The sequence below is a fragment of the Oncorhynchus gorbuscha genome, linkage group LG21, assembly GCF_021184085.1.
Source record: "Oncorhynchus gorbuscha isolate QuinsamMale2020 ecotype Even-year linkage group LG21, OgorEven_v1.0, whole genome shotgun sequence".
Taxonomy (NCBI): Eukaryota; Metazoa; Chordata; class Actinopteri; order Salmoniformes; family Salmonidae; genus Oncorhynchus; species Oncorhynchus gorbuscha.
The window spans coordinates 45122404-45141562 of NC_060193.1; the positions used below are offsets into that span (position 1 = coordinate 45122404).

At 43.4% G+C, this 19159-nt stretch overlaps 1 protein-coding gene across 2 annotated transcripts; it reads right to left on the minus strand.

Moving 5' to 3' along the window:
• Positions 1 to 593: 593 nt before the first annotated feature.
• LOC124008373 (aldehyde oxidase 1-like) lies at positions 594 to 18225 on the minus strand. 2 transcript variants are annotated; one of them, XM_046319603.1, is made up of 31 exons: positions 17926 to 18225; positions 17574 to 17631; positions 16806 to 16902; positions 16193 to 16301; positions 15927 to 16115; positions 15751 to 15831; positions 14529 to 14612; positions 13955 to 14192; positions 13705 to 13856; positions 13343 to 13436; positions 13122 to 13231; positions 12795 to 12979; positions 12428 to 12590; positions 12223 to 12312; positions 11265 to 11434; positions 6588 to 6714; positions 5020 to 5239; positions 4781 to 4905; positions 4516 to 4649; positions 4287 to 4374; positions 4093 to 4179; positions 3768 to 3959; positions 3199 to 3426; positions 2998 to 3093; positions 2773 to 2901; positions 2539 to 2613; positions 2364 to 2416; positions 1998 to 2112; positions 1593 to 1847; positions 1279 to 1446; positions 594 to 995 (listed from the first exon to the last, which is right to left on the minus strand). In XM_046319603.1, the coding sequence occupies exons 1-31, from the start codon at positions 17977 to 17979 to the stop codon at positions 942 to 944; spliced, it is 4020 nt and encodes a 1339-aa protein (XP_046175559.1). In that variant the 5' UTR covers positions 17980 to 18225; the 3' UTR covers positions 594 to 941. The 2 variants fall into 2 exon arrangements, with proteins under 2 accessions (XP_046175559.1, XP_046175560.1); XM_046319604.1 differs by lacking the exon at positions 16806 to 16902 and having other exon boundaries at positions 17926 to 17997.
• Between the last annotated feature and the right edge of the window lie 934 nt (positions 18226 to 19159).

Sequence of the window (19159 nt, forward strand, 5' to 3'; positions counted from 1 at the left end):
TTCTACATATTCCCCAAGGCATTATGACGTCTTTTTACGCATTTATGTTGAAGAATAGCCGTAAGGGACCACATTGAGCAAGTGGTCACATGATGTCTTGCGTAAAGTACAGCCATTTTTCCCAATCGCTTCTTATGAGAAACCAATTGTCCCGGTGGATATATTATCGAATAGATATGTGAAAAACACCTTGAGGTTTGATTCTAAACAACGGTTGCCATGTTTCTGTCGATATTATAGAACTAATTTTGAAAAAAGTTTGGCGTTGTAGTGACTGCATTTTCCGGTCGATTTCTCAGCCAAACGTGAAGAACAAACGGAGCTATTTCGCCTACAAAAATAATATTTTGGGAAAAAAGGAACATTTGCTATCTAACTGGGAGTCTCCTGAGTGAAAACATCCAAAGTTCTTCAAAGGTAAATGATTTAATTTGATTGCTTTTCTTATTTTCGTGCAAATGTTGCCTGCTGCTAGCAGGGCATAATGCTATGCTAGGCTATGATAAACTTACACTAATTGTAGCTTGTCTAGCTTTGGCTGTCTAGCTTTGGCTGTAAAGCATATTTTGAAAATCTGAGATGACAGTGTGATTAACAAAAGGCTAAGCTGTGTCTCAATATATTTCATTTGTGATTTTCATGAATAGGAAGACTTTCTAGGGATATTTATGTCCGCTGCGTTATGCTAATTAGTTTGAGGCGATGATTACGCTCCCGGATCTGGGTTTGAGAGTCGCAAGAAGTTTTGAAGCAAAGTATAGGTTGGCAGCAAAAGCATAGGCTTATTCTGTAACTTGATATTTAAAGTATTACAATCATACAGTGTTATTGATCCTTATTCAGCTAAATAAAGAATTTCTATGTTCGTAACATTCTATGATTAGGTAGTATTCTTTATGGCAGTGATCAATACCTCTGACAAGTCAGAATATTATTTTAATTCAGGGAATACTCAAAGCCCACGGTTGGAATGATCCTTGTTTGCTGGCTGGAATCTGGAAGAGAACAATGGCTGACATTACTCCCGCGCAGTAAGTTGGATTTCAAACAGTCATGGCTGCCACGTGAATAAGGTACAGTACATTGAACTGGTGACTTGCCGGTTCCATTTCACTCCCTACCCCTTCCTGTTCCTAACTCCCTTTGTGTTTGCAGATCTGTAAGATGGAAGCAGTATGAAAACTCCATATTCAAATTGGCAAACATTGATGGGTTAGGGTCAAGCATTATGAGTTGGGGTAGGGAGTGAATTGAGACTGGCTGGTGGCGTCGCCTTACCTTCTGAGTAAAGGGGGTGTTACAGGCCAGACAGGTCCTCTCTGGGGTAGCAGGGCTGTTCAGGGTGAAGGGTCCCACCATACCAGCCTCTACCCGGGCTGCTGCCACCGCGTCTTTAATGGCGAAGAACACAGAGCTACCCAGGAACAGCACCGGCTCTCCGATTCCCTGTAGAGGAGAATATTTACTTTATCGTCAAATGAACTCGACAGAACATTCTTTACAGACTACTGTAGACGCCAAAGGTCTTGGTTAAAGGCTACAACTAGTTTAACGATAGTTTTTCCCTGGTCACGCGCACACCCTTCGCTCACCTTAGATGAGTAGATGGCATGTGGGTTGTCAGAGCCTGAAAGCAGGTAGACGTTGAACTGAAGTGGTATGTCACAGACAGCAGGGATCTTGTACTGGGACGGGCCACGTGTGTACAACACTCCCGAGGGAGAGAACTTCAGCTCCTCCAGTGTGTACAGACCCAAACCCTGGATGAAAGCGCCCTCAATCTGGCCAATGTCTACGGAGGGGTTGATGCTCCTTCCAATATCCATAACAATGTCTGTCCTCACCGTCTAGACATGTGCAGAAAACAAATGTCAAATTGTGCATTTTTAATAGTATGAAATAGTGAATGTCTTCATTTGACCATCTGACTAGTACCTAAGGTAAAGTGTGTAACAGCAAAAGCATGTAAGAGATACTGGTTGTGTAAGTGAGGTCACCCTGTAGTCTCCAGTGAGACAGTCGACCTCCACCTCACTACAGCAGGCACCGTAGGTGAAGTAGGCATACGGTTCGCCCTCCTGCTTCTCCCAGTCCATGTAGAGGTCATGACCCCTATACAAAGGTCAGCAGTTTGTTATACATCATTTATACACACACACACAACGCTATCTACTGTAATTATATACAACTATACATGCATCTTTCCACATTAGCTAAGAGTAGCAATATTTTACACATAGGCCCTACAGTCCTAAAAGTTAATGGTTTTGTATCTGTAATAGTGAAATAAAAGACCATATGAAAGGCTTCAAAACACTCCTCTGCATTAGGTCGGCATGGAAATCTATGTTGAATCTCATTACCTGTAGTATCCAGTAGCTGACAGACTGATCCTTTGGATGAATGCGGAGGTCACCTATTTTCCAGCACACAAACGGGTCATATACAACCATGTTGCTATTCATGAACTGATTTATATCCCTCTGTTCTACTTAAATAATGAGGTTGTCATGGGAAGTGGACATCAATATGAAATACCCAGGTCTGCCATGTGCCTTCTGGGTTCAGTTTCCTGACAGGTTCCAGTCTTTGGTACAGGATCTCACAGGCATCCTTAGGGACAAGACAAAAAAACAGACCGGTTGAATATGACTGATCGATTGGTTGAATATCCATACTAACACGCCAACAGGAAAATATCCACATCAGGTGTTGGTTGCACCAACTGATCTGGGATCAGGCTAGCTGGGGAGATCCCAGGCAATACTGTACCTTCACGGCCATGCCATTGGCATCCGTGCCAAAGGAGGCGGCGGAGGGGCAGGTGTTGGGCACAGCACTGGTGTTGGTCTCTGTGATGTGGATGAGAGAGGCAGGGATGTGCAGCTCTCTACTTGCCACCTGGAGGTATTGATGAATTGACTGAATGTAAAAAGTGTACTACAATCATTATTTCACTCCAGCTAGTCAAGCTAAGTGAGAAAATGCTCTACCTACCTGTTGCATTTTAGTGTGTATTCCCTGGCCCATCTCAGTTCCACCATGACTGACTAGAACAGAACCATCCTTGTAGATGTGTACCAGAGATGCAGCCTATCTCACAGACACACGCACAGGGAAAATATCAAACCTTTATTTCATTGATTCATGATGTATAATTTGGATTGACTAATTTGACAGTGCAAAGGCAACGCTAACCTGGTTCAGGAAGCCGTCTGAGAATGCGATGCCATACTTAATGGGTATCGTGGCCATGCCCCTCTTCTTCCAGCGGTTCTGCTGGTTAAACTGGGCGACGGAGTTGCGTCTGCTGCCGTAGTCAGACTTCTCCTTGCATTCGTCCCAGCAACGCAGGAGGTTCTTGGGATCAAACTCAAACTTGTAGTGTGTCAGGGACACCTCCTTGTACATGTTTATCTCACGGATCTGCTCAAGAAAGAGAAACTATTTATAGAGAACTGTGTTATGAAGTGTATACAGTACTTTTATGAAATCTATAAGGCATTTACAGCATATTGACTTAATATTCATAGCATATTCAGATATCTTAATAATCTCCGACGTCATCAGTTTTCGAACAGACTTAATTTATGCATGTCTGTCACGAGACCACAGAGATTGTTTATATCAATTCGATTTTCCTCAATAGAAGGCTCTGGTACCTCCCACTCTTTCATCATAGAAAAGTAAATGAGCTTGATTCTATTTTTATGGCTTTCCTCCCTGTCCCCATTACCCTCCCGGACCCCTAACACTTGACCTCTGACCTCTTCAGCGTTGCAGCCCAACTTCATGGCCACGTCATTGATCATGTTCTCAGTGACCAACATGCTCTGGGGCACGCCGAAGCCTCGGAACGCCGTGTTGGAGGGCAGGTTGGTCTTACACGCCACCGAGCGACCGCGAAGGTTGGGCACGTTGTACGCATTGTCCAAGTGAAGGAGAATCTTCTCTATTACCTGGAGAAAAAGGAGGGGGCAGAGAGCTCAGACACTGCCTATGACAAGCATAGAGACGGAGTCTGGTGTTAGCTTTCAAGGAGGACTTGGGGTCAAGAATTGAATGGCGAAAGGCAGAGGAAGAGAGACTCACCAACAAAGACTCATCTGCAGTGTTTCCAGAGTTGGCGTAATAATGTAGATCAGCAGCTATTATCCTTCCATCGTTCATAAAGCCCACCTGGAGACATTAACACACCATCAGTTAAATCTAGTACCACTTAAACATCCCTCAAATGCCTCCCTTTGTGAGTCAGTCACATCACAAAGCCTTAAGAGGGGGAGCACCTTGTGTTTGCCCAGGACAGGGTGGCGGGCCCCAGTGATCAGCATGTCCTCTCCTCTCTCCAGAACACAACGCACGGCCCGACCAGTCCTGGGTAGACGGATCAGAACAGGCCGGGATTCAAACAAACACATAAATGATGTTTTGGATTTATAGATCACCATTGCATTTGGGTTAAATAAGTCATGTATCATTGGATCAAGTCAGTTATTCTTGAAGTATTTTACTTACTTCCATGCAGCCACAGAAGTGATGCAGGCTATGATAGACGTTTTGGTCACTTTCCCTCCAAACGCTCCTCCAACTCTCTTCACATGACAGGACACTCTGTTGGAGGGAATCCCAAGAGTCTCTGCGATGGATTCCTACAGAAAAAAGACAGACAAGAAACATCTCATTTGCCAATTAGGAAGTAATGACTTACACTTCAACAGTGACTACTTGATATTTTTCCTATCCTCAGGGATGGAGATTGAGGGAGTAGAGTTGACTGTACCTGGGCATAGGTTGGGTGTTGACAGGAGAGATAAACTTTGAGCTCCCTCTCTTCTCCCGAAGGCACAACAACCATGCTCTGTGTTTCCATGTAGAAATGCTCCTGACCACCAAGCCGGATCTCCCCTGAGATTAAAGAGCACAACACGGCTCAGTACATAGACTTCACCGATACAAACACTCAAGATAGGAACCAGGTGGACACACCTAGTACGCATACGAAGCTAACACATACTGTACCTTCGTAAATATGGTCAACCTTATCAAAAGCCTCATCCACGTTGCCTCGCTCGATCATCCTCTGGGGCAGAAAGAAGGACTGTTTCTCAATAGCCTCCTCAACAGTGAACACTGGGCCTGGCAGATCCTCATAGGCGATCTTCACTAGAGCCGCCCCTCTCTTGGCCTGCTTCCTGTTGTCAGCCACCACTGCACACACCATGTGACCCACGCATGACACCTGGCAATAACATTTGTGAACATAGTTAATACTAACAGTCATGCATCTGTGTGAGAATGGCCTTCATACATGACCAAAACGTATGTGGACACCTGCTCGTCGAACATCTCCTTCCAAAATCATGGGCATTAATATGGAGTTGGGGGACTTGCTTCCATTCCGCCAAAAGAGCATTAGTGAGGTCAGGCACTGATGTTGGGCGATTAGGCCTGGCTCGCAGTCGGCGTTCCAATTTATCCCAAAGGTTTTCGAGGAGGTCAGGGATCTGTGCAGGCCAGTCAAACCATTTCTCTGTAGACCTTGCTTTGTGCACAGGGGCATTGTCATGCTGAAACAGGAAATGGGCCTTCCTAAAACGGTTGCTATAAAGTTGGAAGCACAGAATCATCTAGAATGTCATTGTATGCTGTAGCGTTAAGATTTCCCTTCACTGAAACTAAGAGGCCAAGCACTTAACCATGAAAAACATCCCAAGGCCATTATTCCTCCTCCACCAAGGAGGAGCTAGCACTTTGCCTTCGGACAGGTAGTGTTCTCCTGGCATTCACCATACCCAAATTCGTTCGTCGGACTGCCAGATTGTGAAGCGTGATTCATCACTCCAGAGAATGTGTTTCCACTGCTCCAGAGTCCAATGGCGGCGAGCTTTACACCACTCCAGCCGACGCTTGGCATTGCACATGGTGATCTTAGGCTTGTGTGCGGCTACTCTGCCATGGAAACCCATTTCATGAAGCTCCCGGCGACGATGCTTCCAGAGGCAGTTGGAACTCGGTAGTGAGTGTTGCAACCAAGGACAGATGATTTTCTTTACACGATATGCGCTTTAGCACTCGGCCGTCCCGTTCTGTGAGCTTGTGTGGCCTACCACTTCGCGGCTGAGCCATTGTTGCTCCTAGACGTTCCACTTCACAATAACAGCACCTACAGTTGACCGGGGCAGGTCTTGCAGGGCAGAAATTTGAAGAACTGACTTGTTGGAAAGGTGGCATCCCATGACGGGGCCACTTTGAAAGTCACTGAGCTCTTTAGTAAGGCCATTCTACTGCCTAATTTTAATCTATGGAGATTACATGGCTGTGTGCTCGGTTTTACACACCTGTGAGCAACAGGTGTGGCTGAAGTAGCAGAATCCACTCATTTGAAGGGGTGTCCACATACTTTTGTATATACAAAAGTATAGTCTATATTGTGAGGTGAATAAACAGCATGGCTACTCAGTTCCGGTGTGACAACACACTGGACAAGGCTTTGATTACATCATACGCTGTATGAAAACAACAACACGTATGATATGACATGACATGAGCGATTCTGGTTGTGTCTCTTCGATGAAGCACCACAATACCTCATTCTGAGCCAGAATGCCCTCGTCTATGCCTGTAAACGTCCTAAACTTCTTCCCTGGGATGTCTTTGGAAGTGATGACATCCACCACACCTGGAACCCGGAGAGCTTCGCTGATATCTATATCTCTGTTAGGAGGGGAGAAAAAGACAGTGATTAGAGAGACAGTCATGCACATACTAACCAATACTACTGCTCATTTCATACAGGTCAGGATTTTATATGGCCATTACTCATTTACAGTGAATGACATTCAGATAAGGATCTATGGTGGTGTATACCCATTTAACAATGAGGATAACAACCTATCGAGTCCCACATGACGCACCACGCTGGTTAACAGTAGCCAGGTCTCTCCACACTGGTGTGTCTCTGAAGCCCACTTCCTGTCCAATGAATAGTGAATGTGTGAGTAAGGTCTATACTTTGTATTCTATACAACCTGGATAAAACCCATTATTTCTGTTGGCTGTGGATAGAGGGTTCATTTGGATTTTTATAATTCAATATTTAGCAAGGGTGCAGCCAAATGAATATCTTAAGATTCCTCATTAAATGAGAGGCAGTAGTAGGGTGATTATATGAATGATTGGGACTCTGCTCACTGTATGATCTACACCCGTGGGCCAAAACCGGCCTGCAAGTGATCACTCGCAGGCCCTCAAGTTTAGGGAAACAAACAATGATTTTAATTGAGAAAAATTATTTCGTAATCCCACAAATAAGAGAGCCGTTATCGTGTCTGAATGTAATCAAGGTATGAAGTTACTATGCTATTTTCCAATAAAATCGCTTATTGGGCTTACTTGTAGTCAATTTGCATTGCACAAATTATAATTACCCCCCACCCACCAAACAACTCCCAAAAAATTGTCCCGCAGCTGAATCTAGTTGGTTAACCCTAGGCAAGCTCTATTTTCAAACAGCATTAAGCCAGCCCAATTGTCAAGCACATGGTCTTTGACAATTTCAACCTGTTAAAGGGGAAACCTAGTCAGTTGTACAACTGAATGCATTCAACTGAAATATTGTCTTCCGCATTTAACCCAACGCCTCTGAATCAGAGAGGTGCCGAGGGCTGACTTAAGAATCGACATCCACATCTTTGGCACCCGGGTGACAGTGGGTTAACTGCCTTACTCAAGTGCAGAACGACAGATTTTTACCTTGTCAGTTTGGGGATTCGATCCAGCAACCTTTCGGTTACTGGCCCAATGCTCCTACCGACCAGGCTACCTGCCGCCCCTACTAAAGCCGGTGCTCTTTTATTTTCAAACCCCGAGCTCGCTTGTGCTGAGGTAGGAGGGATGGCTTTCGCTGAGCCCTTAATTAAATATGTGAACAAGTTCAAAATTTCAGTATGTGCTGGTGGGGGATATATTTATTTTGTTTCATTAGATTAAAAACCAAGTTCAGCCTCTCAAAAAAGGCAGTCTTTGTCTGGCCCAATCCAGTCACCAAGTAGACAAGATTATTAATAATATTAATTCACCTCCCAAAACCGCTTTAAAATAAATCTTAAGAGTCTATTGACACGCAAGCGTCCAATCTCCCACAAAACCCATCACTTTATGCAAACGAATATTTTCCATGGGCTGCATCTCAATCCACCACATCAGCCTATTAATCGGCTTTCCTCATCGGCGGTGGAAGGTGGCCGAGCTACAGTGGTATTTGTCAGACCATGAGACACCCCGATAATCGGTCTTCTCACAAAAATGTCTCGTGTCCAAACGGTTTGGCCTACAATCTAAGCTGAAAGATGCTTCTCTCACGAACACATTGGTTTTGGAGGTAGTTTTGTGTGTCTCAAAAACAAAAATATTTCCTGAGCTTTCTTACTGTATATCTCCTAGATCTAGGGCAAACACTTCAAAACATTTTTGGACTGTCTGTTGCCATTTATAAATGTTTAAAGGCCAAATGCAATATTTTATCATATAACTTTTTTTTTTTTTGGGGGGGGGGGGATACCTACAAGGGTCCTAAAATTCTAAATCAAATAGCTAAATAATCCATGGTATGACAATCTTAAAACAATCAATATTATTTTAAAAGGCATAGACTTTTAGCTAATCGCCAAAGCTTTATTCAGACGATCAAGTTCGGGAGCAGCAAAACAGTAAGTGGAAATCCGTTTTATCTATACTGAACACAAATATCAAATTGAACAATTAAGCTGAGTAACAGTTCACATAAGGACATCCGTCAATTGAAATACATTCATTACATTCATCATTCATTAATCTATGTATTTCATATGACTGAGAATATAGATATGCATTGGTTGGTCACAGATACCTTAAACAAATGGTAGGGACATAGATCAGAAAAGTAGTCAGTATCTGGAGTGACCATTTTCCCCACGCAACACAACTCATATCCCTCGCATAGAGTTGATCAGGCAGTTGATTGTGTGCCTGTGCAATGTTATCCCACTCCTCTTCAATGGCTGTGCTAAGTTGCTGGATATTGTTAGGAACTCAAACACGCTGTTGTACACGTCGACCCAGAGCATCCCAAACATGCTCAGTGGGTGACATGTCTGGTGAGTATGCAGGCCAAGGAAGAACTTGAACATTTTCAGCTTCCAGGAATTGTGTACAGATCCTAGTGACATGGGGCAGTGCATTATAATGCTGAAACATGAGGTGATGGCGGCGGATGAATGGCAAAACAATGAGTCTCAGGATCTCGTCACTGTACCTCTCTGCATTCAAATTGCCATCAATAAAATGCAATTGTGTTCGTTGTCCATAGATTATGTCTGCCCATACCATAACCCACCGCCACCATGGGGCACTCTGTTCACAACGTTGACATCAGCAAACCGCTCACCCACACAACACCATATACAGTGGGACAAAAAAGTATTTAGTCAGCCACCAATTGAGCAAGTTCTCCCACTTAAAAAGATGAGAAAGGCCTGTAATTTCCATCATAGGTACACTTCAACTATGACAGATATAATGAGAAAAAAAATCTAGAAAATCACATTGTAGCCCCAAAACATCACTGCTCTAGAGGAGATCTGCATGGAGGAATGGGCCAAAATACCAGCAACAGTGTGTGAAAACCTTGTGAAGACTTACAGAAAACGTTTGACCTCTGTCATTGCCAACAAAGGGTATATAACAAAGTATTGAGATAAACTTTTGTTATTGACCAAATACTTATTTTCCACCATAATTTGCAAATTAATTCATTAAAAATCCTACAATGTGATTTTCTGGATTTTTTTTCCTAATTTTGTCTGTCATAGTTGAAGTGTACCTATGATGAAAAGTACAGGCCTCATCTTTTTACGTGGGAGAACTTGCACAATTGGTGACTGACTAAATACTTTTTTGCCCCACCGTACATGGTCTGCGGTTGTGAGGCCAGTTGGACATACTCAATTCTCTAAAATGACGTTGGAGGTGGCTTATTGTAGAGAAATTAACATTCAATTCTCTGGCAACAGCTCTGCTGGACATTCCTGCAGTCAGCATGCCAACTGCACACTCCCTCAAAACGTGAGACATCTGTGGCATTGTGTTGTGACAAAACTGCACATTTTAGAGTGGCCTTTTATTGTCCCCAGCACAAGGTGCACCTGTATAATGGTCTTGCTGTTTAAATCAGCTTCTTGATATGCAGGTGGATGGATTATCTTAGCAAAGGAGAAATATTTCCTAACAGGGATGTGAACACATTTCTGCAACAAATGTAAGAGAAATAAGCTTTTCGTGCATATGGAAAGATTCTGATATCTTTTATTTCAGCTCATGAAACCTGGGACCAACACTTTACATGTTGCGTTTATGTTTTTGTTCAGTACACATTATTTTGGCCAGCTCCTTTTATTATTTTGTATGCGTGTTAATAGATAAATAAATATATTTTTTAACTCCACGTAGGACAGAAACTGAAAATATTGCTGTTTTAAAGCAACTTTGCTGCAATTCTACACATTTTTTTTCCATGGGGCTGAGTGAAAAATGTGCAGTTTTACAGCAAATGTTCTGAATTCTAGCACATTTTGTCATGGGTTGGAGGCAAACTTTTGCAGTTTTAAATATGACAACTGATGATCAATGGACCCCACACAGGTCGGTAATTTGACCACTGCTTTCAAGTTTAGATAGCTGGCCGCTGGAAGAAAGAAAATGAGCTGACATGGACTAATTGTGTAACAGCTTACGCACAATCAAATGTCTTAATTGCACCTTGTGCATTCTATTGTTCTAACTCTGAACAATAAGTTAAGACCCTGAATAAGTTCGAAATGTTTTTATTTCTTAATAAAGGGGGACTAGGATGAGAATATTCCGTTCCCCCAGCCGAATTAGTGTTTATGATACCGCACAGACTGCCAATAACCAACAGAACATGACAAAAGCATGCAGTATTAAGCCATGGAACGCCTTGATAGGCCAGTGAGTGGCCAAGCCCTCGTCACACCTACAACTTGTTTATTCATTGTGCCACCACTAGCTAATGCGCTCACAATTCCGGCTGTGAAAATAGCACATATATTTCTGACCCGGCCCCCCGACCTATAGTGCTACCGCCAGTGCTTAGATTCACAATTGCTTTAGGTTTGTTAAAATAGAGCTCAGTATGTTATGAACTTTTAAAAAAGTGGTTTGTGAGGAAACTTATCCATGAATCCTTTGCAATGTTCTCCGGGACTTACAGGATCTTAGCATGTGGTCTGGTGCTGGTGACCAGGACGAGGTGGAGCTCTCCGTCCATCTTAGGGATGTCATCACAGTAAACAGCTTCTCCAGTAGCCTGGCTGATGGCTGAGCGGTGCATGACAGGCCGACCTACTGGGTCGTCACCACTCTGGCCTTTCACCACAGCCTGCAAAACAAACACATGTATTTATGACAGCCTGAGATGTAACCGTGTTTGTATCCAGACCAATCCATCCAACTTTATTGTCCTCAGAGGAAATGTTGGTTTGTAGGCAGGGGTAATCTTTCGTGGACAGAATACGTGAACTGATCAAATGATGCGGGATTTTAGTCCTGGGTTAACTGAGACTAAGGAAGGGGCAACATGATCAAACCATGATTGTTAATAAGAATTTGTTCTTAAAAAAGGAGAAGTTCTCATTTTCGATGTAAATCGCATGTTATTGAAGGGTCCAGACCCTTTTTTGTTACGATTTTCTGTATTTTTACAATTCACCCCAACCAGCGCTTCACTTCCTCATCCTCGTTATGCAGCATGGAGGCTCTGAAAAAAAAACATGAACAAATGCTAAAAACTTTTAAAAAAACATACTTTTCGAAATGTCCCAGTATAATGATGCAGGTTCTTTAGGTGCTGTAAACATGAAATGGTACGACTCGAGCCGTTTCCCCTATCCAGCTGTTCTATTCTCCGTATGGCCTGCCGCTAGAAAGGACGGCGAGGTATCGCTCGAGTCGCAACAAAATGGAATATAACGTTCAGAATGACAATGTCACGTTTACAACATGTAAAGACCTGCATCACGTTTCTACAAGGACGATTTGGGTGTTTTTGGAGCATGTGTTCATGTTGTCAGATCACACATACTGCACAATGAAGAATAGAGTCACGGGGTGGGGTAGGTGAAATCGCTAAATTCGTCTTCAACCGACTAAGATCCCAATCAAACAGACCTGGAACTCTTGTAGGCTGGGCTGTAGCTGTTTAGGTAGTGGACGTATTGCACTGCTGACCCCTTCTGATAGGTCCTCCTGGATCACATTCTGTACAATGCCAAAAACATATCTATATTTCGAGAAACATTAGCAAATAAAAGTTCCAAATTTCAAGTTTGCCAAGTAGGCTACCGATTGGGGCAAAGAGTGACCCAGTCCATACCATTTCCCAGAGCTTGTGCAGCATCTGCAGGTTGAACTTGAAGAGGAGGCTGAGAGTTAGGGACCTGCGGAACTCCACCTGCCCACCGGGGTGGGAGGGAGACAGGGATATCTCATCTAAGAGCTGGGTGTAGGCTTCACTCAGCGTCTGCTCATCCCACTTCCTGGAGGGGTGTGTGTTTGGACGTGAGGGGGGGGGGGCACAAAACACGCAAGGATGTAAAACACAGATAATGTAACACAACAAGAACATTGCTGAGGAGGATAACAGGGAAACATATGATTCACAAACCAGTTTAGCCAGCTCTCCTCGAAAGAAAATAGCCCATTAACCAAATCCTGCTAACTGTGAAAAATTCCCTCTGTACCTTCCGATGACTGCAGCACATGTTTTGGTGGCGCTGACAGTGCACGGCCCTACACCGCCGTAGTAGATACTCAGCTCCTTGACCACGCTGGAACCCTCTATGAACATGACCCTCATCCCAGTGGTCACTGTGGCCAGGGCGTTCTCCTTACGAGGGGCCTGGCGGAACGCTCGCATGAACTCTCCCTGCAAAGACACATTAGATTGGGAAAAACGTTGTTCACGCAGTCACAGGATTCAACTCACCTCAAGGCCAGGAGTTCTTCCTGGTGAGGTCAAATGCGTGAGATTCTCAAGAGGTTCTCCATTCCCAAGCGTCTTACTGTACCTGTCTAGATACTGGTATGAACACAGACAGGACAATCTCATCCGGTTTTAGAGATGTTTTTCCAAACCCCACAAAGAAATCTTTATTCAGCAGGATTTCTCTTCTTCCCCCTGGAATAGAACCAATTAACACAATTATTTTGTATTGAATTATTACAAACATGGTAAAATTAGACGCAGAATAAATTAAATGAATGAAAATGGTCACTACTGACAACTCACTCTTTGACACCACATTAAGTGTGCAGTTCCCAGCAGCGAACACAGGGTTCAGGTCTGAATTGGGATATGCACTGACAATATTGCCTCCTATGGACTAACACACACAGAAACACACCATAAATATGTTTAACAGTCAAACAAATGCAAAAATACATGTTTACCAGTGATCCCCTGAGGGTAGTTAAGACGTAGAGATTTGGACAGTAATGTGCAGCACAGCTGTTAGCCTGGTTCCAGACCTGTTTGTGCTATATAGCCAACAATGACCAAAGGTGCTGGCAAGACCGGACAAACCAGGCTACAATCTGGGACCAGGCTACAAAGCTGATAGTGAGTGACAGAAACAGATTATTCATACGCACGGCAACATTGCGTATCTGCTGTCCTCCCAGGTTCCCCAGCTGCTGTAGGAGGGATCTGTATATCTCCGTCTTCTCCTCAGGAATCTCCTGGACGAGCCCCTCCAACAGGGCCTTAACCACAGACAGACTGCAGCCAGCCCCGAAACACACACCTACAGACACAACAGACACGCATGAACAGTTCTGAGAGAGAGAGAGACCGAGAGAGACCGAACCCGAGAGCGAGAGAATAAGAACGGAAAGAGCTAACCTTGCGGAGTCTTGGTAACCTCGAACAGCTCCTGGACTCTGGTGGGTGATATTATTATGGGATGCCAGGCACCTTTGAACTTGATGTCTGGGCCGATGTTGGTGTTGCCCATGACCAGCGGTGCCTGAGGGTGGCTGGTCTTCAGCTGGATCAGTACCTCCAGAGACACAGGGGAGACCCACACCATCCTTTCGCCACGGAACAGCTGACTAACCTGGGGCTCCATCTCTGCCATCAGCTGAGTGGAGAATAGCGGAGGATTGTCAGGATATAAATATCGATAGTTCATAGACTAACGAGGATACAGACTGTTTTTAACGACATTACAGACTATAAGACCTATGAGGTATTCAACGGACAACTCTTACAGCAAAATAACAGTATTTCGCCGATTTGGTGTCAATTAATAATTCTGTCTTGTGTAAAGGTTGTTAGTTCAATTATTTTAGACTGAAGAACGTTACTTTTTTACTGTTACACATTGACATACAGTATATGGGGAAAGCATATCAAACTGTGTAATTCACCATTTGACCACTAGTACATTGCGTAGCCACTAGTCCTGCTGCCTTACTATGAGTTCTGGGGGGAAGATGAGATCTTGGGTGGGGTCCAGAGGGAGGAGGTCCTCCTGGTCAAACAGCTGTGGTGGAGGCTCCTGGAAGACACAGTCAATGTCACGTGTGCCAACAAAACACATCTCGCTTTTTATAAAACAAGTGTTAAATCGGATGAAATGCAGCAATGTCATGGAATTGTGAACTATAACTTTCCAATGTCATTAGTGGTGGTAACATTTGTTTAACTATATCCTTTATTTAACTAGGCAAGTAGGTTAAGAGCAAATTCTTATTTACAATGACGGCCTAACCCGGCCAAACCCTAACCACCTTGGGCCAATTCTGCGCCTCCCAGTCACGGCCAGTGGTGATACAGCCTGGAATCGAACCCGGTTCTGTAGTGACACCTCTAGCACTGAGATGCACCGCCTAAGACCGCTGTGCGAATCGATAATACAATGACTATAAATGATATTATACAGTTAAGCCATACAAATGAAATGTGATGTTTAAAAGAGCAATAAAAAGCGGCTTCCCCCGTTTCTGTAAAAAGCAGAGGGATCGGGCTCGAGAAACACTCTCCAATGCATAGACAGAGCAATGGATGCAAGGACTGACCATCCATCAAAATGTTAGTTCTTAACCATGTTTTGAGGGTATCTAGTGTTTCTTTACCTTACTTTGTTTACAAACATTGGAGTAAAACAAGCTTATATTTGGGGTTTCTGATGCGGTACGACAGCTGAACTAAGCCCATGAATCATTTCTAAGTTAGATTTTTCAAGAACGAATGGGTGCATATCATTAGTTTACAAGTCCAAAAATGGATGTAGCAACTGCAGATTACCGTTCAATGGATGCCGCTCTTCACACACACACACACACACACACACACACACACACACACACACACACACACACACACACACACACACACACACACACACACACACACACACACACACACACACACACACACACACACACACACACACACACATGTTTTTTATATTTAATTTTTAAGTTGCACGATTTAGAGCAAAAATGAATGACCTCAAAGCTTCCAGTAAAGAGATAAAAAAATACTTCCTATCGGGCTATGGCTGAACCAAGTCAGGCAAGAATCTCTTGATCAGGTGTTGAACTAAGGTTAATATGGCATTTTAACAAGCGGTTCTACTTTATTTATCTGCGTTTAATAAAACGTGTATGGCCTGAATAGAAAGAGTCACTCACATTCTCTGATCTCTCCAGAGGCGTATCTCCATTCAGACAACATCCAGCACCATTACCATTGGCTCGACAACAGTTTGATTCCTAATGATGGATAACAGGATGGATTATACATTCACTTTACAGACAGTAAATACAAATGCAATGCATGTGTCTGTTATGTGCAATATCATTTATACCGGACTAAAAGTCTTGCAGCCATCAACAATGGGACGATATCCTGTGCACCGGCACAAATTGCCACCAAGTGCCACTGTGATGTCCTCCATGTTGGGCTGTGGTTTGTTCCTCAGTAAAGTGTACATGGACATCACCATGCCTGGAGTACAGAACCCACACTGAGACCCGTGGGCCTTGGCTATACGCTCCTGCAAGCACACACACAAGCATATAATCCAGTCAGCCACACTGAATGAGAGCTTCAGCCATCCATCGTAGGGCCTACCTGTACTGGGTGCACCCTGGTCTTGGTGTTGCCAATGCCCTCCACAGTGGTGACGGCTGCCCCCTGAAGCTGGCAGACTGGCAGCAGGCAGGCGTTGGCAGAGTAATGGCTAGTAGGTGAAGGTAAACTGGCATTTACATTTTCAATGTGAACATAATATATCATCCAAGTATAATAGAGAACATCAAAAGTAGGGCTTTGAAGATAAATGTTGGATTTGTCCATGCAACTTGTGACACACTATGCGCTTCATACAAAAGTGCATAGTTTTGCCCATCTAATTTTTTATTCATTTTTATTTAACTAGACAAGTCTGTTAAGAACACATTCTTATGTACAATGACGTCCTACCAGTGGGTCGGTTAACTGCCTTGTTCAAGGACAGAACGACAGATGTTTTACCTTGTCAGCTCGGGGATTCAATCCAGCAACCTTTCGGTTACTGGCCCAACACTCTAACCCCTAGGCTACCTGCCACCCCACAGGAAAGGCCTACTTAAAAGTTACTGTCTCAGTATGCCAACTATAGTATTCATCAACCGTGCAAAGTTCATCCAAAATCTGTCAATCATTTATCCACATGATGGCTGTTTGTTGAGGGATGAATGGATACAGGATGCTCTTGGTGCCGGGCTGGTAGCGAGACACCATGACAGTACAGGCTCCACATCCTCCTCCTCCACATCCGTACTTGGTACCAGTCAACCTCACTGGAGTCAGGCACCGTCAAGGAATATAATAGTATATGCCAGTCAGACATTTTCTTATCCAAAGTGATTTACAGTACAGTGAGTGATCGATGGATTCATTTTTCAGTATGTGATCAAATGCAGAAATTCAACCCACAACGTTACCAACTGAGGAGACACGCTGCTTGGGCTAGACAATCGATCAGTATCCATATGTCCACATAGCATAACATGAAATGATTTCAACGGATGTATTATACAGCCAATCCTAATCAAAGGAAAGTGCACACTCACAGTGACACACGCCATGGAACCAGCTCCGATAGGCCTTATCATTCTTTTCACACCTCAAACTCTGGACTGGCTTGTGTGGTAAACAAAAAACACTTATAAAATCAGTGCACCACCCTAGGCTACCCATAAGGTATGGATTTTAAATAAGATACTGATTGTGCAATAATTTGGCTATAGGTTACACAACATCTGTCCGTTTTCCTTTAGTATAAATATTAATAAGAGTACAATTTGTAAGTCGCTCTGGATAAGAGCGTCTGCTAAATGACTTAAATGTAAATGATAATCACAATGACAAAAAAAAAATAGTACACTATATTATTCATTTCGATGTAAATACTTAATTCAATGTTGGTGCTTCACTTCTCATCCATACATTTTCAGCAAGGAAAGGATACACCTCTCGCGGAGGTAAGACAGTAACATAGTCTCTGGGTCTGCATTGTTTTCGGTCACCTGTTTGAAAGTAGGAGAGGAATCGTGTAAAGCACATAGCATTATTTTTTTTTGGGGGGGGGGGGGGCATTCTGAGAGAGTAGGCCCGAGGCCTACAGCCAGTATCTTCGGTACAAACACAGACGACGTGAAGTAATCATTGGTCAACAACATGAGCAGCCATGCAGACAGTTTTGTAGAGGAACAGTGCGCAGTAGGCTAAAGTTAGGGCAATGTGCAAAATAGTCGCAAAGTGCTACAACTTAAACCAACGTACAGCTAATGCACAATACAATATTACAGGAAATTATTTACCTTTTTACCGTTGACATAGAAACACAAGCAATCGGTTTCTTTATTCTCACTCATTTTCCTTTCATTTGCGCATTAACGTCCAGTGTTGACGGGTTTCTGCGACTACTAAATCCCCCAGTCACCTCACACGCCTCCTTGACGAAAGCAAATTCAGCTGCTTTACTGCCGTTTTCTACAACTTTTCACCTAGTGGTTGATATACAACAGTCCCCTAAACCAGTTGATAATTACTGATTTTAAATCGATACGGTAGTCAAGAGGAGAGAGTACATTTGGAGTGCATAGTCTACTGTAAATTGACTCCACCTCCCAATGTCAATGTTGTTGAACAACAAAGTTGAACCCTCAGTCAACACTAACCGATAGTGTCCCGATACAGGATGAATACATTTCAATGAATGACATATTGGTATCGTAAGGTGCCCTAAATGGAAAAATAACCTATTAAATTTTGTTTTCTTCGCATCATTTTGACCAAAGAGAATGAAACTATGCACTTCTAACCAGAGGGTGGCACTACAACCTAAACGACCTAAATCCTCTCAACAAAATCACTGTTAATCACTTGTTAGGCTACCACATTGATGGATCGAGCTAACAAGGTAAAGATCTGTCGTTTTGGCCCTGAACAAGGCAGTTAACCCACTGTTCCTAGGCCGTCATTGCAAATAAGATTTTGTTCTTAACTGACTTGACTAGTTAAATAAATGTAAAATTAAAATAAATAAAAAGCTGACATTTATAATATAAAACAATTGCCTTTTGAGCAATTTTCTTTCTGAGAATAAATCATTTCCAATATCATGATGTTGTTTGTGGAGTGTTGTTTTGATTTCATAGTGGCATGGTTAGGGTTAAATGTATTCTGCACATGTGCACTAAATTCCACACTCTCAGAGGAAGACTGATAGATAGCCTTTTTGGGTGTTGGCAGGTCACCTTGTTCTCTCTCTCTCTCTCTCTCTCTCTCTCTCTCTCTCTCTCTCTCTCTCTCTCTCTCTCTCTCTCTCTCTCTCTCTCTCTCTCTCTCTCTCTCTCTCTCTCTCTCTCTCTCTCTCTCTCTCTCTCTCTCTCTCTCTCTCTCTCTCTCTCTCTCTCTCTCTCTCTCTCTCTCTCTCTCTCTCTCTCTCTCTCTCTCTCTCTCTCTCTCTCTCTCTCTCTCTCTCTCTCTCTCTCTCTCTCTCTCTCTCTCTCTCTCTCTCTCTCTCTCTGTGTGTCTCTTCAGCAGAACATT